This window comes from Ranitomeya variabilis, chromosome 2, assembly GCF_051348905.1.
Source record: "Ranitomeya variabilis isolate aRanVar5 chromosome 2, aRanVar5.hap1, whole genome shotgun sequence".
NCBI classification, from domain to species: Eukaryota; Metazoa; Chordata; class Amphibia; order Anura; family Dendrobatidae; genus Ranitomeya; species Ranitomeya variabilis.
In genome coordinates this window covers 314114516-314140162 of record NC_135233.1, presented here as the reverse complement: position 1 = coordinate 314140162, position 25647 = coordinate 314114516, and the positions used below count along the sequence as shown (strand labels likewise).

The window sequence follows — 25647 nt, the reverse complement described above, 5'->3', positions numbered from 1 at the left end:
GAAGGAGAAATAGGGATTTTTGTGTACTCACCGTAAAATCCTTTTCTCCGAGCCATTCATTGGGGGACACAGCTCCCACCCTGTTATTAGCTTGTGCTTGTTTTATGATTTGACATGTTATACTCTCATATGTTGTTATTGATCTCCTCCTACTGCTTTTGCACTGAATTGGTTCTCCAAGGGCCAGCAGGAGGGTGTATACTGCAGAGGAGGAGCTATATTTGTATCACTTAGGCTATGTGCACACGCTGCGGACTGGTGTGCGTATTTTTACGCACTGATTTTGATAAATCCGCAGGGCAAAAACACTGCGTTTTTCCTGCGGATTTATCCCGAATTTACTGCTGATTTTCCGCGGTTTTTGTGCGGATTCTACTGCGGTTTTACACCTGCGTTTTTTTAATATGGAGCAGGTGTCAAACCGCTGCGGATTCCGCACAAAGAATTGACATGCTGCTGAAAATAAACCGCAGCGTTTCCGCACGTTTTTTTCTGCAGCATGTGCACAGCGGTTTTTATTTTTCCATAGGTTAGCATGGTACTGTACATCGCACTAAAAACTGCAACGTGTGCACATACCCTAAGTGTCAGCCTCCTAGTGGCTGCAACATACACCCACGGTCTGTGTCCCCCAATGAATGGCTCAGAGAAAAGGATTTTATGGTGAGTACACAAAAATCTCTATTTTTTCACAAATAAATGCAAGTCATATCAAAGAAATTTTAGCAGTAACGTGAAGTAAAATTATGTCACGAGAAAACAATGTCAGAATCACCGGGATCCATTGAGGTGTTCCAGAGTTATTACCTCATAAAGGAACAGTGGTCAGAATTGTAAAAATTGGACCGGTCATTAACATGCAAACCATGATCTTACTTCATCAATAAAGACTTATTGAACACAAAAATACGCTCTTTTCCCAACAGGACAGTAAGGGTATGTGCACATGCTGCTGAATGGTGTGCGGATTTTTCCACACTGATTTTGTTAAATCCGCAGGTAAACTGCACTGCGGATTTTCCATGGATTGACCGCGGTTTTTATGCGGCTTCCACCTGTGGTTTTACCCCTGCGGATTCCTATTGAGGAGCAGGTGTAAACCGCTGCGGAATCCGCACAAAGAATTAACGTGCTGCGGAATATAAACCGCTGCGTTTCCGCTCGTTTTTTTCCGCAGCATGTGCACTGTGGTTTTGTTTTCCATAGGTTTACATGGTACTGTAAACTTATGGAAAACTGCTGCAAATCCGTAGCGTCAAATCCGCTGTGGATCCGCAGTGTGTGCACATAGCCTAAAGGCCGGGGGGTTGTGGCAGTGGAAAGAAAACTGCATGAACCGGCCCTTACATTACTTTTCTAAAATGTTGCTAGCCTCCAGGAAACCACATTAATTTTGCATTCAGCTTGAGTCGGGCCCATATAAACTATTTTGACGTTGTACATCAAATTTATCTCTGTTTCAGATCCGAATTGACTGCAATAATGAGAGGAGTGTACATACTAAAAGCTTGCAGAGCACGCCCATTGAGGGTAATCGACTTCGCACCGGCAAAGATCGGATTCAGAAGAAAGAAAAGTCTGAGTCGGTGGACGGGCAGCAGATGCTGGTTAACGGCGTACCGTAACTTTACATGTCTCCTGTCAACCCTTAACACTCTAAGCAAATTCTAAGATTCATCATAATTCACGTTATAGAAGCCTGTTAGGCCAAAGACAAATAGGCGAGAAGACACGGGGCATGAAACCGAGCGTTCCTGTTAGCCTTATTTTGTTAGTATTGGCTATAAAACAGTTTTCAAAAGGTCAGAGATTGGAAACTTATTTGCATTAAATATCAAACCTTCTGAGGCTTTCAAGTACATATTGCACTTGACTTAAAAAATAAAAAAAAATAATAATAAAAAAGTATTTTTTGTTTAAAAGAGAAAATAAATGAAAAAATACTAAGCTGTGTGTTGGTATAATTGTGTTCAGTTGCACTATTTTCAGGCAGCTGATTAGAACAGTAGACAAAAAAAAAACAAATCCACTGCTATACTGAACTCATGTATTCAGCCGGGCTCATGGTCCCACTCATGTGATATGTCATACATCATTCCGTCACCTCCAGCTCATTGGACAATATCTTAGTGGGACATTATAATTGTGCAACGTATTGGCATTTCTCATTTGGTATAAAAAGAAAAAGAGAAAAAAAAATAAAAGTTGTATGATCTGTGCCTTTTTTATATCTCAACTTGTATGGCTAGTATTTGAATTCAGGAATCGGGGGAGAGAAAAATGTAAGTGTAAAATATATGTAGCAAATCTTTAAAACCCAATAGGACTCTTAAGGTGAGTGCATGCTGTCCATACGTACGTAGACATAAGCCTCGGCTGCCAACAGTAGAAACTTGGTTCTGCACCGATATTCTAGCAATTATTAATCATGCCAGGGACTCCGTGACAGAATAGATGGGACCATTTTTTTTTAGGATGTGAATGATGAGATAATCGGGGATTTGTATCTTACGGATGCTTGAGGACCTATTTAGTATCTGGACTTTTTTTTTTTTTTTAAATGTCCCCTCATCCGCCATGCAGGAAGGGTTAGTAGATGCTTGTATGCACCCGAAGACTTTATACCCATTACGTTGGATGGTTTCCTATATCTGTAAAGTAAATCTATCCCAAGAATGAGTTGTACCAACAATCCAGCTCTACCATGTAGCTTCTGTCCTTCTAATTTCTTATGCTCCATTTCTTTATTGCCTATGATTTTGCATGTTCGGAATAAGAGCTTCTCCTTATCTTCTGAGACTTCCAGATAAGCCCTCCTTCTTCTGCCTGGATCCCATTTTAGTTTGGATTCCCATCTTCTTGCATACAAGTGAATACACAATGGCAATTTGCTGCACTTAATTTAACAGATTTTTTTTAAAAAAAAAGGAATAATAAAAAAAAAGGAAAGACTTACAAGTATTGCCAAACACTAATTTTAGTTATTTATTTTTTGGGAATGTATAGTATTTGGAAACTGAATGAATTGGTACATTGCACACATCATCTCTACGCTGGTTTGGTTTAAAATACTGTAGATAATTAACCAAGGTAGTCTAACCTTGTAAGTGCCCGTGTGGCATCCTCCTCTGTACATAATAGCTACAATATATCGGACTTTATGTTGACATTTGTTTGGTTATAGTGCAATATATTTTGTATGCAAGCAGTTTCAATAAAGTTTGATCTTCCTCTGCTAACTGAATTGGGTTGACTGAATTAAAGCCTTGTAGCCCCTTTTTCTTTTTTTTTTCCTTCTTTCATTAGCAGCTATTGTGTCGTCTGCTCTATTGCGCTACCGGATGTCAGTCGGTCTACTTCTGCACTGGGAACTGATGATTTCACTACCCAAAAGGCATAAAGTACAGATAACATAGAGCAGAATTTGTCACATGATGTGACTTGTTTCCCTACTAAATACAGAAAAAGTTCTGTACTGATTGTTCTGTAAAATACCTTAGGAATTGTTCTTTATTTCTCTTCTCAAGGCCCTATAGCATCCATGTTAAACCGGTGTCACACTTGCGAGTGCAATGCGAGAAACTTGCATCAATACCTGTCTCTGCCGCCAGCACTCAGGACTGGAGCGTGTCGGGTATTGATGTGAGAGACTCACCCGAGTTTCTCGCATTGCACTCGCAAGTGTGACACCAGCCTTACACCCACAGTTCCCAGCCCAGCCGCAAGTCCCTCGTGCATCAGCAATGACGTTGCACCAGACCAGCTAAGCAAAAGAGGAGCATGGGATGCCGTTAGGTAAGATACTGTTTGCCAGGTTCGTATTTGGTGGCCACAGATTACTGACATGGCTGCTGGACCGGGTACTGTGAATAGAAACGCACTACTACCATCTTGACTACGAGACTATTAAAGAGGTGCAAAGGTGTCCTTTTTCTAATACTAATCCAAAATACTGCCACGTGAAAGTGCCCATAGATTCACACTTGAGTACTTTTGCCATCAGTATTGTTTTAGAAACATTAGAAATCGATCCATAGCACAGCAGAACTGCAAATCTTCTCTTTTTTTTTTTCTTCAATTATGGCAACACTTTTATTGGTTTACCTATAATTATGTAACTTAAAGGGAACCAGTCACCAGGTTTGCCCGATACAAGTTACGGCCACCCCCTTTCAGAACTTATATACAGCATTCTATAATGCTGTATACACTGTGTTCCAAATTATTATGCACATAGAGTTTAGGAGTGATAAGGTTAGAATTTTTTTGTTTGTCTTTTAAACTCATTGATCGTGATGTGGGTCAGGGCTCTTTACATCACTGAAAGCAATTGCAGATACCCGTGCAAATTAGTTTGGCAGGTGTGTCCAAATAAAGGCAAGACTACTCAAGAAGGCTGTTCCACATTATTAAGCAGCCTACATTTTTTGCCAAAATGGGAAAGAAAAAGGATGTGTCGGCTGCTGAGAAGCAACAAATTGTGGAGTATTTAGGTCAAGGCATGACTACAATCAACATTGCCAAGACACTTCATCGTGATCATCGCACAATCAAGAAGTATGTAGCTGATTCCCAGCACACACGTGTGCGTGCTGATAAGGAAAAATTGAGGACTCTTTCCAACAGGCAATTGCGTAAGGTTAAAAGAGCAGCTGCAAAAATGCCTTGTCATAGCAGCAGACAAGTTTTTGAAGCTGCTGGTGCCTCCAACGTCCCCAGAACAACAAGATGCAGAGTCCTTCAGAGGTTTGCAGCTGTGCGTAAGCCATCCTGTCGACCACTTCTACCCACTGCAACAAGCAGAAATGGCTCCAGTGGGCCAAACGATACATGAAGACTGACTTCCAAACTGTTTTGTTCACCAATGAGTGCCGTGCAACGCTCGATAGTCCAGATGGATGGAGTGGAGGATGGACACCCCATGAAAACACGGCTAAGGCGCCAACAAGGAGGAGGTGGAGTAATGTTTTGGGCTGGAATCATGGGGAGAGAGATTGTCGGCCCCTTTATGATCCCTGAAGGGGCAAAGATGAACTCCATAATCTATGTGGAGTTTCTAAAACAACACTTCCTGCCATGGTTCAAGAGGAAGAACCGTGCTTTCCGCAGCAAGATCATTTTCATGCATGATAATGCACCGTCTCATGCTGCAAAAAACACATCTGCATCTCTGGCTGCTATGGGCATAAAAGAGGACAAACTTATGGTGTGGCCACCATCTTCCCCTGACCTCAACCCCATTGAGAACCTCTGGAGCATCATCAAAAGGAGTGTCTATGATGGCGGGAGGCAGTTCACATCTAAGCAACAGCTCTGGGAGGGTATTCTGTCCACACGCAAAACAATTGAAGCAGAAACCATCCAAAAACTGACAAAATCAATGGACGAGAGAGTGCAGAAGCTACTTTCGAACAAGGGGTCCTATGTGCAAATGTAACATCACCTAGAATAAAGTTTTCACTTGAAAACTGTTTAATTTCATTTTGTAATAAGCTGATAATGCTTATAACTTCACAATTGACCATTTTTTTGTTCAAAATAAAAAAAGGTTGAAAACTCTGCTGTGCATAATAATTTGGAACATGCAGTGTTTATTTTTTTTAAAAAGATACTGTTTTCATAGGCAGTTTTTTCCAAAACATTGCAATTATACTAGAATAGTAGATGACTGGAAAATAACAATGACTGCAATTCAGATAGGTAATTTGGAACACCGTGTATAAGCCCCCGATCCGACCTGTAGGAAAAGAAAAATAACTTTGGAGCCCTGAAAGGGGGTGGCCGTAACTTGTATCGGGCAAACCTGGTGACAGGTTCCCTTTAAAGGGAATCTGTCATCAGATTTTTGCTATGTTAGCTAGAGACAGCATGAGGTAGGGGTTAAAACACAGATTTCAGCGATGCCTCTGTTATAAAGCTCCATGGTTTTGTTTACTTGCAATTATTGTCTTCACAGCAGTAGCTTATCATTCCTGTGACGCAACCGCACTTCCCTCCTGGTCCAACTCCTCCCCCTCCTGTGATAAGCAACTCCCTGTCTATGGACATTGTATGTACAGAACCTGGTATGGGCTCTGCTTCATTTTAAATCTAAAAGCTCTGATTGTGTGAGAACGGCTTCACCAAGTAACCTAAGGCTAGTTCCACATTTGCAGTTGAGTCTGCAGCGTCTTGTCTGCAACCGCATGCTAACGCAGCGTTTTTTATCCGCATCAGCTTACGCATAACGTCCAAAAAACCCGCTGCATTTGCATGACTTTGCGCTTTTTATGCGCTTGCTTTCGATATTTCCAGGCTGGCGTGTCTAAATCAGTTCCTGGACATGCGCAGTCCGAAGTACGCAAGCGCATGCGTTCCCATAGACAGTAATGCGTTTTTAATGCACTCATCCGCATGTGCATGCCTGCGCATATTTGACAGAAATTTGTCGCCTCAAAAATTGCAACATGTTGCGTTAGCCGCACATCGCAAAAAGACGCATGCGTAAGCAAACGCATGAACCTGCGTCTACAATGTTAAAGATAGGACAAGACTCATGCGGATGTATGCGTCAGAAACGCTGCAGACACAACTGCAAATGTGCAATCGTCCTTAGTGATGCATTTTTGAATTCAGCTTTTCTGTGTCTATATTGGGCCACTCTCAGATGAGGTAGAAAAACCCTGCTAACAGGTTCCCTTAAGATAATGCGAAAGTGGCCTAAATAGAATTCTGACCCTAGTGGGAGCTTAGGAGTCCATGGTACAGTTCCTACTGAACCCAATGATAACCCCTAAATGTGCAATTGATTTCAGTGCCAGTTGCAGACTGTTGATCAATGCGAGTTGTATATGGTGCTTTTTTTTGTTTTGCTGCCTTCCTTGAAATGCGCTACTAACAGCACATTTTTTGTGACTTTTTTTCTCACTTTTGTGATCCCTGACCTTTTTTTTCCAAAATCATCACAATTTTCAGGAACTGACCCTGGTGGGACCTGCAAGCAGCCTTAGGCTAGGTTCACATTGCGTTAATGGGTTAATGCTAACGGACTGCGTTGCACGGCGAAAATGTAGCAATTAACGCCGTGCAACGGGTCCGTTAGCGCACCCATTGACAGCAATGTGATTTGTGCCTGAAGCGCATCGCTAGCGCATGCCATTTTCGGCACGCGCTAGCGATGTGCCGTTCTTTTGTGACGGACCTCGGACGCTGCTTGCAGCGTCCGAGGTCCGGTCCTCGCGAGCGCAGATCGGGGATCTGCGCTAGCGGGGACGGTGAACGCGGACCCTAGAGAAACATTGCGTTAGCGCAATCCGCTAGCGCTATGCGCTTAACGGATTGCCCTAACGCAATGTGAACCTAGCCTTAGACCAGGGTCACACTTTCGAGTGCAATGCAAGAAACTCGCACCAATACCTGGCACTGGCATTTGGGACCGGAGTGTGCAGCTGTATGTATTTCTATTCAGCTGAACGCTCTGGTCCCGAGTGCTGGCTGCTGTACCGGGTATTGATGCTAGAGGCTCACACGAGTTTCTCCCATTGCACTCGCCAGTGTGACCCCGGCCTTAATTTAATTCTTCCTGACTGGGCAATATGATCTTTTTTGCACTCTAATTTTTTTCATCCCCTTCTTGCAAGAGACATAACTTTATTTCTCTGTCAACTTTTTTTATATATATATATATATATATATATATATATATATATATATATATATATATATATACACACACTGCACCCATATGACTAAAATATAATATATACACTGCTCAAAAAAATAAAGGAACACTTAAACAACAGAATATAACTCCAAGTAAATCAAACTTCTGTGAAATCAAACTGTCCACTTAGGAAGCTAAACTGATTGACAATCAATTTCACATGCTGTTGTGCAAATGGAATAGACAACAGATGGAAATTTTTGGCAATTATCAAGACACACTCAATAAAGCATTGGTTCTACAGGTGGGGACAACAGACCACATCGCACTACCAATGCTTTCTGGCTGATGTTTTGGTCACTTTTCAATGTTGGTTGTGCTTTCACACTCATGTTAGCATGAGACGGACTCTACAACCCACAGAAGTGGCTCACGTAGTGCAGCTCATCCAGGAAGGCACATCATTGCGAGCTGTGGCAAGAAGGTTTGCTGTATCTGTCAGCGTAGTGTCTGGAGGCGCTACCAGGAGACGTGGAGGGGGCCGTAGGAGGGCAACAATCCAGCAGCAGAACCGCTACCTCAGCCTTTGTGCAAGGAGGAGCACTGCCAGAGCCCTGCAAAATGACCTCCAGCAGGCCACAAATGTGCATGTGTCTGCACAATCGGTTAGAAACCAACTCAATGAGGATGGTCTGAGTGCCCGACGTCCACAGATGGAGGTTGTGCTCACAGCCCAACACCATGCAACATGCTTGGCATTTGCCACAGAACACCAGGATTGGCACATTTGCCACTGGCGCCCTGTGCTCTTCACAGATGAAAGCAGGTTCACACTGAGCACATGTGACAGACGTGACAGTCTGGAGACGCCGTGGAGAGCAATCTGCCTGCAACATCCTTCAGCATGACCGATTTGGCAGTGGGTAAGTACTGGTGGCATTTTTTTGGAGGGCCGCACAGCCCTCCAAGTGCTTGCCAGAGGTAGCCTGACTGCCATTAGGTACTGAGATGAGATCCTCAGATCCCTTGTGAGACCATTTGCTGGTGCGGTTGGCCCTGTGTTCCTCCTAATGCAGGACAATGCCAGACCGCATGTGGCTGGAGTGTGTCAGCAGTTCCTGCAAGATGAAGGCATTGAAGCTATGGACTGGCCCGCCCGTTCCCCAGACCTGAATCCGATTGAACACATCTGGGACATCATGTCTTCCACCATCCACCAACGTCACATTGCACCACAGACTGTCCAGGAGTTGGCGGATGCTTTAGTCCAGGTCTGAGAGGAGATCCCTCAGGAGACCATCCGCCACCTCATCAGGCGCATGCCCAGGCATTGTAGGGAGATCATACAAGCACGCGGAGGCAAAACACACAACTAAACATCATTTCCTTGTCTTGAGGCATTTCCACTGAAGTTGGATCAGCCTGTAATTTGATTTTCCACTTTGATTTTGAGTATCATTCCAAATCCAGACCTCGATGGGATATTCATTTTGATTTACATTTTTCATTTTTATGTTTTATTGTTCTCAACACATTCCACTATGTAATGAATAAAGATTTGCAACTGAAATATTTCATTCAGTGATATCTAGGATGTAGTATTTTAGTGTTCCCTCTATTTTTTTGAGCAGTGTATTTATCCTTTTTGCAGGGTGAGTTATATTTTTGAATGACACTATACAATTTACCATTTAGTCTACTGAAGATTGGGAAAAATCCAAGCTTGGTAAATATCGCAATTCTGACTTTTTTTTTTTTTTGGGGGGGGGGGAAACATTCTTTGTGCAGTTCAAATTACCAGGCAGAATGTGTTCATATGGTTACTTCCTGAAGAAATGTGTTGTACTTCGAAATGAGTTGAATAAAACTGCATGTTTAATATTTCCTGACAGTTGAGATCTTTAATAACCTGCAGCGCGAAATAACTCCACAAATCCTCCATATTTCCATAAAATCATACACCACATATTTACTGAGGCGACACTTTGTGATTTTGTAGAGCTGTACAAGATAATACACATTCAACAGGGCAGAGTCTAACTTGTGCCATAGACATGCCCTCTAGTTTCTATTGGAATATTAGGCTCTTCATCCAAAAGAACGACTGCCTCGTTTTAATATTGAATATTTATTTGGTTATGTGTATTTGTAAAAGAATGATTCACGATGCAAGACAATAATTGCGGTTTTGTTTTGTTTTTCAGCACCTGAGTGGTGCTTTAAATGTAAGTCCCCTGCGCCAAGTTTTATATTCGCCCGCCGATTACTTCACCTTTTACCAACGCTGCTCCGTTCCTGCAGCGTCATCTTGTTCCCGTGATTTATGACTGGGCGGAAGACAGAGGTTATGTCACACTAGATGGTGGCCCAATTCTAACGCATTGGGTATTCTAGAATATGTATGTAGTTTATAAAGTTTTCACATTAATGCAATTTATACACAGGATTCAGCCGGCCGGCCGCGACCAATTAGCGAAGCGTGGTTCAAATTCCGTGCCAATTCGTGGGCGGACTGCGCCTGTCACTGATTGTTCGCGGCCGGGCGTGACCAATCAGTGAAGCCAGGTCCGGCTCCAGGTTTTTGAGGGCCCCGGGCGAAAGAAGTCTCAGTGGGCCCCCCTCTTTAACACATACCATGATTCATGATACACAGATACAGCAGAGAAATATACCACAGCCAAGTAGCGTATAACAGCCCACGTAGTATATAGCACAGCCCATGTAGTATATAGCACGGCCCACATAGCATATAGCACAGCCCACGTAGTATATAACAGCCACGTAGTATATAGCACAGCCACTTAGTATATAACAGCCACGTACTATATTGCCCAGCCACGTAGTATATAGCACAGCCAAGTAGCGTATAACACAGCCCACATAGCATATAGCACAGCCCAAGTATATTGCCCAGCCACGTAGTATATAACAGCCATGTAGTATATAACACAGCCATGTAGTATATAACAGCCACGTAGTATATTGCCCAGTCACGTAGTATATAGCACAGCCCATGTAGTATATTGCCCAGCCATGTAGTATATTGCACAGACACGTAGTATATGGCACAGACACGTAGTATGTTGCCCAGCCATGTAGTATATAGCACAGACACGTAGTATATAGCACAGACACGTAGTATATTGCCCAGCCACGTACTATATTGCCCAGCCACGTAGTATATTGCACAGACACGTAGTATATTGCCCAGACACGTAGTATATTGCCCAGCCATGTAGTATATAGCACAGACATGTATATTGCCCAGCCACGTACTATATTGCCCAGTCACTTAGTATATTGCACAGACACGCAGTATATTGCACAGACACGTAGTATATTGCCCAGCCAAGTAGTATATAGCAGACACGTAGTATATAGCACAGACACGTAGTATATTGCACAGCCACGTAGTTTATAGCACAGACACGTAGTAGATAGCACAGAGACGTAGTATATAACACTGCCCATGCAGTATATAACACAGGTCACGTAGTATAGAGCACAGCGATGTAGTATATTGCCCAGCCATGTAATATATACCACAGCCACGTAGTATATAGCACAGCCCATATAGTATATAGCACAGAGATGTAGTATATAACACAGCCCACGCAGTATATAACACAGCCCACGCAGTATCTAACAGCCCACATAGTATATAGCAATGTGGACACCATATCCCTGTCAAAAAAAGAATTAAAATAAAAAATAGTTAAATACTCACCCTCCGTCGGCCCCCCGGATCCAACCGAGGCGTTTACCGATGCTCCTCGCGACGCTCCGGTCCCAAGAGTGCATTGCGGTCTCACGAGATGATGACGTAGTAGTCTCGCGAGACCGCTACGTCATCATCTCCCGAGACTGCAATGCATGGAGCGGTCACCGGAGCGTCGCGAGGAGTGGGAAAGGCCTCGGCTGGATCCAGGGGCCCATGGAAAGTGAGTATATAATGATTTTTTATATTTTTATTATTTTTAACATTAGATATTTTTACTATTGATGCCGCATAGGCAGCATCAATAGTAAAAAGTTGGTCACACAGGGTTAATAGCAGCGTTAATGGACTGCGTTACCTGCGGCATAACGCAGTCTGTTAATGCTGTCATTAACCCTGTGTGAGCGCTGACTGGAGGGGAGTATGGAGCGGGCGCCGGGCACTGACTGGACGGGAGTAGGGAGGGACTAATTCTCGGCCTGACGGCCGCAACCAATCAGCAACGCGGGATTTCCAGGACAGACAGACAGAAATACAGACAGACTGAAGTGACCCTTAGACAATTATATAGTAGAAGAGCTCAATAAAAGTCTGGGAGAGCTAAAATGAGGCCACAACAAGGCTCTCATGGACGTATTGAAAAGTGACCTCCGGCCCATTCCATGAAACACTGGAGCAGACGACAGGTCACTTTTTTGCCAGGGAAGCGATGCTGGATAACAATGAAGGTGGCAGATGAGTATCAGACAGGAGTCAGGGATCTTATATACAAAGCACCACTCCAGCGATGCAATAAAAAGAAAACGCTAGAGTGGTACTTTAACTTTTTTGGTGCAACTTACTAGGAACTTATGAAACTTTCCATCACTTACTTAAGATATTTTTGTTATAATGATATGTTTTGTGCAAAAGTATTCCCGTGCCACTTATGCATCTAAAGTGTGAATAAGACCCAATGCATTGAACACATAACAGATGGGAAGTGCAGCTTGTTTGCCTGTTAGTTACATCAATATCCACTGCCATTAATGCAGTTTGTAGTAAAGATAAAGATATTTTTTAAAAAGTAAGAAAAATACACTTATTTGGTATCGCCACATCCATAAAAGTCTGGTCTATTGAAATATAACCTTAATCCGATCATTAAACAGTAAAGACAAAAGAAAATTGGAATGATTCCAGAATTGTAGTTTTTTGGTTGCTAACAACTTTGAAGGAAAATGTCACGGATGTGTCAGAGCGTAGACCATTGCATCTGTCTGCAGAAGGTCTCAGTTTGCTTTGCGGACTAGTGGCCACCTACAAAGGAGCTAATGGCCACACCTGCACCTGGGTGTTTATAACTCACAACTTCCTGTTGGGAGTTGCTGGTGATATTTCCTGTTTGCAATTCTCTGTTGAAGCTTGGAGCTGCTGGCGTCTGCTTGGCATCCTCTTCAAGATTGAAGATTGTTGGCGTTTTTCTCTGAGTCTTCTCAAACTAAGTGTTGCGCTTGTTTCATTTATCCTTACTGTCTTTAGTGTTAGTGGGATTGACTAGCATTATCCTGTCCTTCCCGTTGCAGGGCTTATTGCCAGGGTCACACAGGAACTAGGTATCCTGCTTGGTGATAGGTGTGGAACCTACATAGGGATTCTCTAATGTTTTAGTAGCTGTCAGCTATCATCATTTTTGGAGTTTGGAGGACTTTGGTGTTTCTCTCTGAGTCTTCTCAAGCTAAGTGTGCCCTTGTTTCTTTCATCTATCCCAGTTGTCTTTAGCAGTAGTGAGGATTGACTAGCACTCATCCTGTCCTCCCCGATACAGGGCTTATTGCCAGGGTCAGGCAGGGTTTAGGTATCCTGCTCGGCGATAGGTGCGGAACCTATATAGGGATAATAGGACAGATTGGGTGACGTTAGATCGGTCTAGGGGTCTCCACTCCCCCCTTCCCTAGTGTTTGGTTCCCCTTCTCTTATCCCTTTGTGTTGCACTTAGTCTGTCCTACGCTGTGAGTGACAAAAAAGGCAATAAGAAAGTATCAAAATGTATCTGCCGCAAAATGGTAAAATAAAAACATTAGCTCTCCATGCAAAAAACAAGCCATCACGCAGCTCCGTTGGCCAAACAAACAAAAATATTTGGAAAATGGTGAAACAAGATAAGTACTTTTTCTTAAGTAACGAAAAGAAATTTAGAAATTGCCACAGTAAAGCAAAAATATTCAAGTTTGGTATCCCTGTAATCATATTGACTTGGAAAATCATATTGACCAGGTCATTTTTACTGTGACTTAAACGCCACAAAGTAAAAACATAAAAATCAATGGCGGAATTGCTTTTTTATTTGCAATTTCACTGCACTTTGAATTTGTTTCCTGTTTTCCAGTACATTGCATGGCAAAAATGGATGGTGTCATTAAAAAGTACAAATCATCCTGCAAAAAACAAGACCTCATACTGCTATTTCGGTGGAAAAATAAACATTTTGGAATTTCAGAAATGAAAAATTGCTGCCTTCTTAAGCGGGTAAAAGGCAGAAATAGGGTTGTGACAGACACTGGTGGCAGTTTGGAGGCTAAGTGTCTTGATACCAGGCTCAGACTGTCCCACAGGAGAATCCTCTGGTGGGCCCCGATGCAGGAGTGGGCCACCACCCTCCTATATGAGCAGTGCTTGGCACAATACACATGAATCACTATGTACAAACGCAGGCGGCATCTTATTCATGTAACAATCTACCCCGCTCATCTAATATATAATTGCCTAGAATACTACTTCCTGCAATTTGTGCCAACTTCCGTGGCTTTGTCCGGAGCTAATGTCCGGAGCTAATATCCGGAGCTAATGTCCGGAGATTAATTGCCTAGAATACTACTTCCTGCAATTTGTGCCAACTTCCGTGGCTTTGTCCGGAGCTAATGTCCGGAGCTAATGTCCGGAGATAATGTCCGGAGCTAATGTCCGGAGATAAGTGACGTCACCAGTGTCCTACACCCAGGCAGAGCACAGGGGCCCCAGGCAGCATATGGGGCCCCAGGCAGAGCACAGTGGCCCCAGGCAGAGCACAGGGGCCCCAGGCAGCATATGGGGCCCCAGGCAGAGCACAGTGGTCCCAAGTAGAGCACAGGGGCCCCAGGCAGCCTATGGGGCCCCAGGCAGAGCAGAGGGGCCCCAGGCAGCATATGGGGCCCCAGGCAGCATATGGGGCCCCAGGCAGAGCACAGTGGCCCCAGGCAGAGCACAGGGGCCCCAGGCAGCATATGGGGCCCCATGCAGAGCACAGTGGTCCCAGGCAGAGCACAGGGGCCCCAGGCAGCCTATGGGGCCCCAGGCAGAGCACAGTGGCCCCAGGCAGAACATGGGGCCCCAGGCAGAGCACAGGGGCCCCAGGCAGAGCACAGGGGCCCCAGGCAGCATATGGGGCCCCAGGCAGCATATGGGGCCCCAGGCAGAGCACAGTGGCCCCAGGCAGAGCACAGGGGCCCCAGGCAGAACATGGGGCCCCAGGCAGAGCACAGGGCCCCAGGCAGAGCACAGGGGCCCCAGGCAGCATATGGGGCCCCAGGCAGAGCACAGTGGCCCCAGGCAGAGCACAGGGGCCCCAGGCAGCATATGGGGCCCCAGGCAGAGCACAGTGGTCCCAGGCAGAGCACAGGGGCCCCAGGCAGCATATGGGGCCCCAGGCAGAGCACAGGGGCCCCAGGCAGCATATGGGGCCCCAGGCAGAGCACAGTGGCCCCAGGCAGAGCACAGGGGCCCCAGGCAGCATATGGGGCCCCAGGCAGAGCACAGTGGTCCCAGGTAGAGCACAGGGGCCCCAGGCAGCCTATGGGGCCCCAGGCAGAGCACAGGGGCCCCAGGCAGCATATGGGGCCCCAGGCAGAGCACAGGGGCCCCAGGCAGAACACAGGGGCCCCAGGCAGCATATGGGGCCCCAGGCAGAGCACAGTGGTCCCAGGCAGAGCACAGGGGCCCCAGGCAGCCTATGGGGCCCCAGGCAGAGCACAGGGGCCCCAGGCAGCATATGGGGCCCCAGGCAGAGCACAGTGGCCCCAGGCAGAGCACAGGGGCCCCAGGCAGAACATGGGGCCCTAGGCAGAGCACAGGGGCCCCAGGCAGAGCACAGGGGCCCCAGGCAGCATATGGGGCCCCAGGCAGAGCACAGGGGCCCCAGGCAGCATATGGGGCCCCAGGCAGAGCACAGTGGCCCCAGGCAGAGCACAGGGGCCCCAGGCAGAACATGGGGCCCCAGGCAGAGCACAGGGGCCCCAGGCAGCATATGGGGCCCCAGGCAGAGCACAGGGGCCCCAGGCAGCATATGGGGCCCCAGGCAGAGCACAGTGGCCCCAGGCAGCACAGGGGCCCCAGGCAGCATATGGGGCCCCAGGCAGAGCACAGTGGTCCCAGGCAGAGCACAGGGGCCCCAGGCAGCATATGGGGCCCCAGGCAGAGCACAGGGGCCCCAGGCAGCATATGGGGCCCCAGGCAGAGCACAGTGGCCCCAGGCAGAGCACAGGGGCCCCAGGCAGAGCACAGTGGTCCCAGGCAGAGCACAGGGGCCCCAGGCAGCCTATGGGGCCCCAGGCAGAGCACAGTGGCCCCAAGCAGAACATGGGGCCCCAGGCAGAGCACAGGGGCCCCAGGCAGCATATGGGGCCCCAGGCAGAGCACAGGGGCCCCAGGCAGCATATGGGGCCCCAGGCAGAGCACAGTGGCCCCAGGCAGAGCACAGGGGCCCCAGGCAGAACATGGGGCCCCAGGCAGAGCACAGGGGCCCCAGGCAGAGCACAGGGGCCCCAGGCAGCATATGGGTCCCCAGGCAGAGCACAGGGGCCCCAGGCAGCATATGGGGCCCCAGGCAGAGCACAGTGGCCCCAGGCAGAGCACAGGGGCCCCAGGCAGCATATGGGGCCCCAGGCAGAGCACAGTGGTCCCAGGTAGAGCACAGGGGCCCCAGGCAGCCTATGGGGCCCCAGGCAGAGCACAGGGGCCCCAGGCAGCATATGGGGCCCCAGGCAGAGCACAGGGGCCCCAGGCAGCATATGGGGCCCCAGGCAGAGCACAGTGGCCCCAGGCAGAGCACAGGGGCCCCAGGCAGAACATGGGGCCCCAGGCAGAGCACAGGGGCCCCAGGCAGCATATGGGGCCCCAGGCAGAGCACAGGGGCCCCAGGCAGCATATGGGGCCACAGGCAGAGCACAGCGATATTTTGGACCACTGTGCGGTGTTTCAGACCCCCTGTGTGATGTCTGGGGCCCTGTTCTTAAGTATATTAAAGATTAAAGTAACGTATATTAAAGTATATTATAGATCAAATTTGACACGTTTATGAGCACCATTGAGTGATATACTCAAGAATGACATAATTTTTCAACATTTTATGGTTTCAAACTGTAAACACTCAGAGTTTTTTTTACTTCAACCAGAAAACCTTAACGGTTCATAAAAAACTTGACTGTTCAGGATATGATAAAAGTCATAGTATTCTGAATCTTTAACTTATAAAGATTCCTTTACATGGGGTGATTATTGGTTCCAGAGAGGCTTTCGGCCGATAATCGTACACATGGCTGGTGACAGGACAATACAATATAAACGTTCAAAGGTAAACACTGATAACATTAAAATCTAATATATAATTGCCTAGAATACTACTTCCGGCAATTTGTGCCAACTTCCGTGGCTTTGTCCGGAGATAATGTCCGGAGATAAGTGACGTCACCAGCGTCCTACACCCGCTCAGGGTGGACAAAGATATATGCCTTCGTGGTGCGCGGCACTTTTCTGATTGGTTGCCGCCTGCCGCGAGCGACCAATCAGAAATGTGCCGTACTGTGACACACTCCGCCCGCCATTTTGGTGTGATTTTTGAATTTTTACCTCACAGCAAGTTTCTACTGCGTGGAGGCGGTCCCAGTGACGTCGCTCTTCAAGCTCCTGCCGAATTTCGTCAAAAAAATGATAATACCATTTACCAAAACTATATATATTTAGTTGTGAAGTGGTTCAGTGACATTTTCACACCAATTTTGAACTTTTGTTTGGTGTTTTCTCCATATACTGCCTATTATTCACTGACTGTTATACTGAGAGACTGCCGTTTATTAACCTCTTCTTTGCCACACTGGGTATATTGCTCTATTATTTGCCACATAAGGACATTGTCCATTATTGCCCAGCAATTTCTCTGCAATATAAACTGCCTATTTATTAATATCTGTATTCCTGCAAAGAACTATTGCCTATTATTAACTGGCTATTTTCCTACTACCTGACACTGCCTCTTATTAACCTGTTGTTTGCCACCACCACGCTTAAAGCTGTTTAGCTTAGCCAACATGAGCTCTAATAGTAAGGATACTAATGACACAGAGCCCAAAGCTGCTGATGGCGCACGTAAGATTAGGTCTGATATAAAGTATACTAATAATGCAGAGCAAAAAGACGCCGATGCCGCACATAAGCGTAAACAGCGTGCTAACAAGAGTACAGAGGATAGATGCAAGCGCCTGGACACTGTTAAGTATAGTAATGACACAGAGTCCAAAGCTGCTGATGGCGCACGTAAGATCAGGTCTGATATAAAGTATGGTAATGATGCAGAGCAAAAAGCCGCCGATGCCGCACGTAAGCGTAAACAGCGTGTTAACAAGAGTACAGAGGATAGATGCAAGTGCCTGGATACTGTTAAGTATACTAATGACACAGAGTGTAAAGCTGCTGATGGCGCACGTAAGATCAGGTCTGATATAAAGTATGGTAATGATGCAGAGCGAAAAGCCGCCGATGCCACACGTAAGCGCAAACAGCGTGTTAACAAGAGTACAGAGGAGAGATGCAAGCGCCTGGACACTGTTAAGTATACTAATGACACAGAGCCCAAAGCTGCTGATGGCGCACGTAACATCAGGTCTGATAATAAGTATACCAATGACGCAGAGCGAAAAGCCGCCGATGCTGCACGTAAGCGTAAACAGCGTGCTAACAAGAGTACAGAGGATAGATGCAAGCGCCTGGACACTGTTAAGTATACTAATGACACAGAGCCCAAAGCTGCTGATGGCGCACGTAACATCAGGTCTGATAATAAGTATACCAATGACGCACAGCGAAAAGACACCGATGCTGCAGGGAAGCGCAAACAGCGTGCTAACAAGAGTACAGAGGATAGATGCAAGCACCTGGACACTGTTAAGTATACTAATGACACAGAGCCCAAAGCTGCTGATGGCGCACGTAACATCAGGTCTGATAATAAGTATACCAATGACGCAGAGCGAAAAGCCGCCGATGCCGCACGTAAGCGCAAACAGCATGCTAACGAGACTACAGAGGACAGACAGAAGCGCTTGGACACTGTTAATGCTGCTTGCAATAAACGCATTACTAATGAGTCTTTTGAGGACAAAACTAATCGATTAAGTAATAAAGCTGCTGCTGCACGCTCTCAACGTTGCAAACATAATATTTCCACGTCCTCAGTCATAGATTCTGCCCACAATACAGCTTCTTTGTCTCCATTCATAGAATGTGTGCAGCCTGAAGCTCCTTTAACCGTTGGTAAATCTGCACGTAAGCGCAAACACTGTCCTACTTACACTCCAAATGATAAACCCGGTCGCCTGTACACCGTTAAGTCTGCTTATAAGACATGCTTCACACCTGACTCTTCTAAGGCAACAAACAAACCATTACCAAATGCAGCTGGTGCACGCCGTGAACGGCGCAAAAAAAACGCTTGCACCTCCATATTAATAAACCCTGACCAAGATACACCTTCCAACTCCTCAGTGATTGAATCTGTGGACAGTGAAGATCCTCTACCAGGTCCACGCTTTATATATGTTGGCTTAAAGAAACATTCCAATGCTCCGTTACCACAACCTGTACCTCAACATCCTACAGGTTTTACTAATGATGACAGTACCATAGTAGAACACTCCTGTGGTCCTATGAACTATTTATGTGAACATTGTCAAGCATTACATTTTAATGCTGAGATACCAGCAGATAAAAATTTTACTCTGTGTTGTCACAAGAGTAAAGTGCATATACCTATACCCCAATATCCCGAGGTCTTTAAACGATTGCTGACAGGGGAGAGTGAGTTCAGTAAGAATCTCATGGAAAATATTCGTAGTATTAACAGCTCATTTGCTTTCGCCTCCATGGGTGCCAATATATCCCCTCCACCTGGACATGGCCCTTACTGTTTCCGTATACATGGACAAATATATCATCGTACTGGAACCCTACATCCCAGTGATGATCAAGTTCCAGCTTATGCCCAACTGTATATTTTGGATACCGCTACCGCGAATGAACAACGTTTAAACTGTGAACAAAATCAAAAATGTCATCCCACTTTGATGAGTATAATTGCTCTTCAGTTAGACAATGTGAATCCCTTTGTTGCTGCCTACAAAATGTTACGAGATGTGGAACATGAAGAACATCTTAAAGCTGAAGCTAATGGCACTCTCATGCCAAATATCATCATGGCCCTTAAACAAGATCGGAATCAAGACCCTCGCCGATATAATAATCCAACTGTCAATGAAATTGCTGTCGTATTTGAAAATGACAATGGAGAGCCACCATTTAATCGTGATATTTTAATACATTTACAACCGGACCCCAAAAATCCTTTGGCGCCAAGAACACAACAGGTCAGCATTCTACACAGTAATTTAGATGCTTTACTCTATCCTTTATTTTTCCCTTACGGAGACCAGGGCTGGCATGATGGCCTCAAGCAACAAGGGCAAAGTCCACGCAGAGTTACACAACTGCAATATTACTGCTATGTGCTGTCTGTCCGTAATCAGTTTAATCCACTCCTGAATGGTGGCAAACTCACTCAGCAGTACTTAGTGGATGCTTATGTGAAAATCGAGGCAAATCGCCTAAATTGTATCCGTCAACACCAAAAGGATTTGAAAGTAGAGGATTATTGTGTACTCCAGGAACATCTCCAGAAAAAATCCATTGAGAAGGGCATCCCCATTGGAAAAACGGTCATTTTACCATCTTCGTTTGAAGGCAGTCCCAGGAATATGCAGCAGCGGTACCAGGATGCCATGGCTATTGTGACTAAATATGGTCGTCCTGATCTATTCATCACCATGACCTGTAATCCGAAATGGAATGAGATTACTGAGAATTTGGAACCTTGGCAGCGTGTGGAACATAGACCTGATTTGGTGGCACGTGTTTTCAAAATAAAACTGGAAGCACTCTTAAAAGACATTAACAACGGATTATTTGGGAAAGTTTGCGCTATGGTTCATGTAATTGAATTTCAAAAACGTGGCCTTCCACACGCTCACATTTTGATTATTCTGGACAGCAATTCCAAATTAAGGACTGAGGAGGACATAGACAATACAGTGTGGGCTGAAATTCCCAATCCTACCCACTACCGTCAGCTCCATAAAATTGTTCTCCAACATATGATTCATGGTCCGTGTGGAGAACACAACCCAAATTCTCCCTGTATGGATCTGGGGAAGTGTACAAAAGGTTTCCCTAAAGATTTGCAACGAAGAACCATCATAGCTAAGGACGCCTATCCTACTTATCGCAGACACTTTGGCCCATCTTTTCAACACCATTCTAACATGATTGACAATTCGTGGGTGGTTCCATATAATCCGTTCCTGCTATTAAAATACAAGTGCCATATAAATGTCGAAGTTTGTGGTTCCATTCAGGCTGTGAAATATTTATTTAAATACGTCTACAAAGGACATGATAAAGCCAATCTTGAAATCTGCCAGACTAACATCCAACATGATGAAACACACCAATTCATGGATTCAAGATATGTCAGTGCACCAGAGGCAGCTTGGCGAATATTCTCATATCCAATGCATAAACAATCTCATAGCATCATTCGCCTTGCTGTACATCTACCGCATTCTCAGCCACTCTATTTTCATGAGGATGACTCTATTGGAAACATCAAACAAAAGCTCCATCAAAATTCTACACTTATGGCCTACTTCAAGATTAATCAGAACGACCATCATGCTCATATTTATTTATACCGTGAAATTCCCGAAAACTATGTTTGGAAAGAAGGTTCTTGGGAAGTTAGAAAGCGAGCAGGTGGTTCTGTGATTGGACGAATGTATACTGTCAGTGTGAAAGACCAAGAACGCTACTATTTAAGATTGTTATTGTTACATGTCAAAGGTGCAACCAGTTTTGACAGCATAAAAACTGTACACGGAGTCACACATGAAACCTTCAAAGATGCGGCATTAGCTCTTGGCTTACTATTTGATGATAGTCTGTGGAGAAATACATTACTTGATGCCAGTATTCTCAACATGCCAGCACAGCTACGTGACATGTTTGCCTACATTTGTATTTTTGGTCCTCCAGCTAAACCTCGGGACTTATGGGATGAATTTAAGGAACACTTTGTAGAAGACTACTGCTATGCATACCACTCCGACACTCTGGAGTGTGTCAATTGTGAAGGCTATGCTATGACAGATGTCCAACATGTTCTTAAAGCTCATGGCAAAACTTATACTGATTTTAATTTGCCACGTCCAGTCAAGAAACAACACCTCCTCCCACAGTATGATAAAGATTATGAGTTATTAGCAGCTGCTGAAATGAAAGCTACTCTAAATGAGGACCAACTTTTTGATTTTGATGCTATCACTCAAGCTTTAGAAGACACTAATTCTACAGCAAAGTGTTTTTTCCTTGATGGTCCTGGTGGCAGCGGAAAAACGTACCTATATCATCTACTCCTACATCAGCTAAGAGGACAAGGAGACATTGTGTCACCTGCTGCCACTACTGGAATTGCCGCCAACTTGCTACAAGGTGGACGAACCATTCATTCTCTTTATGGGATTCCAATTCCTGTGAATGAAACATCTGTTTCCAGGATTAAGAATGATACCGATGCAGCAAAAGATTTGCACAGCACTAAACTTTTTATTATCGATGAGTGCACAATGCTATTCAAATATGCATTGCATGTCATTGATAGAGTTTTACCTGATGTCATGACAACAAATGTAGCTCACAAAGAAAAAACACCGTTTGGAGGTAAAGTGATTGTTTTTGGAGGCGACTTTAGACAATGTCTTCCTGTCATCCCTCATGGGACAAGAACTGATGTTGTAGAGAGCTGTATAAAATATTCACAACACTGGCAACATTTTACTCGCCTGCCACTTATTAACAACATGCGCTCCATTGATCCTCACTACAGCAGTTGGTTGCTTCAACTGGGAAATGGTGAACTATCTAATGAACATAACCTTGGAGATGATGTAATTGAAATTCCTCCAGACATGGTATGCACTGGCTCTTTAATAATTGAAATTTTTGGAGATAATCTTTGTATTGATGTGAATGACACCGAAAGCATAAATACAGCTGCATCTCATGCAATTTTATGTCCAAAAAATGAGGACGTTGAGAAAGTCAATTCCCAAGTCATGGATTTATTGATAGGTGACTATACTGAATATATCAGTGATGATTCCATCGATCCTGATGAAGCTGATGACCTCGATCAATACCCACTTGAGTTTTTGAATTCACTAACACCAACTGGAATGCCTTCACATCGGCTGAAACTTAAAATTGGCACCATTGTCATGTTATTACGTAATCTGAACACGAACAAAGGTCTCTGCAATGGTACGCGGCTCATTGTCACTGCCTTACATGCCAATATCATACTGGCTAAAGTAATTAGTGGGTCAGCAGCAGGAAATGTGGTATTCATTCCACGAATTGATTTGTGTCCATCAGAGACTGGATTACCTTTTAAATTAAGACGGAGACAATTTCCCATCAAGCCCGCATTTGCAATGACCATAAATAAATCTCAAGGCCAGACCCTCCATCGAGTTGGCATTTATCTACCAGAACCTGCTTTTGCCCATGGTCAATTGTATGTTGTTTTTTCCAGGGTGAAGCAATGTTGCAATGTGAGGGTTAAAGTGGTTAATACACCACTTCAAGGACAATTATTGGCTGATAGTACTAAAGTCTTCACACGTAATATTATCTACAAAAATATTTTAGTTTAAAGTTACTTTTCTTTTTTTTCATTATTCAGTTTTTCTAATAACATAGAGAGCAATAGGCAAATTCTATGTATAGAGATAAGGAAAAAAAACAAAAACAAAAAAAAATTAGTGTAGCCATAGACATATAGATTTTAAGTACTTATGTAGGAAATACGTATATAACATACGTACTCATTAGCATATAGGGTTAATAACTCTATCATATCTACATAAATTTAGAAATATGATATATCAATACATATTTTTATAGGTAAGTAGAACACACATTAAGTACAAGATGTAAGATGTGTATCATCCAAATGCCTGTATTTGGTGATAGGAACCTGTATTTGAAGCTCCAGCAGTATAGCTGCTGAGAGATTTCATTTTGTTTTTAAAAAGGGTGAGGTTTTTGTGAACAGGTAAGAGACGGGTGGGATGGCTGTTCACACACATCTCTATCTCCAGGTGTGTTCTGTACATAGAAATAGATATATAGATAGGTACATATTTAGATAGATAGGGAAAGAATAGAGATTTTGCTTTCACATCAACATTTTTCTGCTATTTGGAGAATTTATGGTGGAAAAAAGGCTATTTCTGCACTTCCTGCCTAAGGGCTGACCCACGCCACTCTTGCTGTAAGTTGCATGCAATGTATACGGAATTTGTACTTCACTTGCGGCAGGTGCGGCACATGTGGTTTCTGCAGTTTTCGCCACAAAATCTCCACTTACCAGTGTTTTTGTTGTGGCTGCATTTAATGCAATTGTCGAAGCCGCGTTTGCCGCATTTACTGCAAGTTAACTCCAAGCTTCATCTACATTGCATGGCACTTGCTGAAAGTGCGTTGTAGGTCAGTTCTTTGGTGCCAAGTGTGGAAGTTGTATTGTTTTTAACATTACTTCTGCAAATATCAGAAACATGCAGATGTGAAAGAGGTTTGAGTATTAAGAAATAGGAATCAGTTAGTTAGGACCCATCAGTTCAAAGGCTACCATGACGTGGTTGATGGGCATGCTTATATTAACCCATCGGTGTACTATGAACGTTGATTTCTTAAATTTTACACTTCTGTAAAAATAAACACAAAAAATTTGGATACACAAAAAGGCTTTTATTTCTGTTGTACTTATTAGAATTATTTAAAATGAAGGCTTAGCTAAGCCCAAGAGATGATTAAAAACGTTTCATACCAACCCATCAGATGTAAAATTACTGTGAAAATACCTGATGGGCACACAAGTATGCGCCAGTATGGGTACTAAGAGCTTTTCCACATAATAATGAAATATTTTAAAATGTCATAGAACATACCAATATACATAGTTATTGATACATATTATTTATTATTTACATTATTGTTCTTAAGCAAAGAACCGTTGTTGTGGCATTTGCCACAACACGCAAAGTTGTTGTCTGATGTCTTTCATCACTCCCCTCATAAGCATGTTCATGGATCCTGTGTAACTGTACCTTAAATAACAAGAATTGTCAAGAGCTGGTGAGTGCAGCCATTTTTTGTTCTTTCTTACTATTATTTATTAATTGTATTATTCTTACATTTGAATAAATAAAGTATATATGGATTCTAGACTCCCGATTCTTTAGAATCGGGCTGCCATCTAGTTATTATATAAATGTGTGATTGAGAATAATGTCACACTTGTATGTAGTTGAAAAGTAGGGCCCTGGAGTTGGTTACTGGTGGGCCCTTAGCTCACCAGTCCGACACTGCTTGATGCTTGTAATGAAACCTTTTAACTGTAAGGAATACATAAAATACACACAATTGCTTAATCTAATATTTTAGTTGCCTAAATACTCCTACATAACAGTCTTTAATCGCCCATAACATTGAAGCATTTAATGTGATGTAAATAGACATTCCATAAATCTTATGATGTAATGCAGCGCTATTTCTTCAGCTATCTTCCTTGCTTTAATTACGTAGTGATGGAGTTTGGTTTAGCCATGGAAAATTGAATTACTGTCTGCTTACAAGCATTATATATTAGAATTAAATTACTTACAGAAATGGAAAAAAAAGAAGTATTGCAGATTTCGCTTTGTGTTTTTCAGTTTGTTCATTAGTTGCTGTGGCAACAAGGTGACAATATAATGAATTGCTTAGCAACTTAAGCCAAAAAAAATAAACATTTAAATAAACTAAGACACTTGTTGACGAGCAGCCCGATCTCTCTGGAAATGTCTTTCGTACATAGATGGGATACATTTTGCCTAAATTGTCACCAATT

The 25647-nt window shown here is 44.1% G+C and overlaps 1 protein-coding gene across 4 annotated transcripts in view; it reads left to right on the top strand.

Annotated features, from left to right (window-relative positions):
• FMR1 (fragile X messenger ribonucleoprotein 1) overlaps positions 1 to 2913 on the top strand; it is a 73221-nt gene extending 70308 nt beyond the window's left edge. For all 4 annotated transcript variants that reach the window (XM_077285249.1, XM_077285248.1, XM_077285246.1 and 1 more), the window contains one exon: positions 1464 to 2913. In XM_077285249.1, the coding sequence (XP_077141364.1) occupies positions 1464 to 1625 (162 nt within the window). In that variant the 3' untranslated portion in view covers positions 1626 to 2913. The remainder of the gene's footprint in view (positions 1 to 1463) is intronic.
• Positions 2914 to 25647: the final 22734 nt, after the last annotated feature.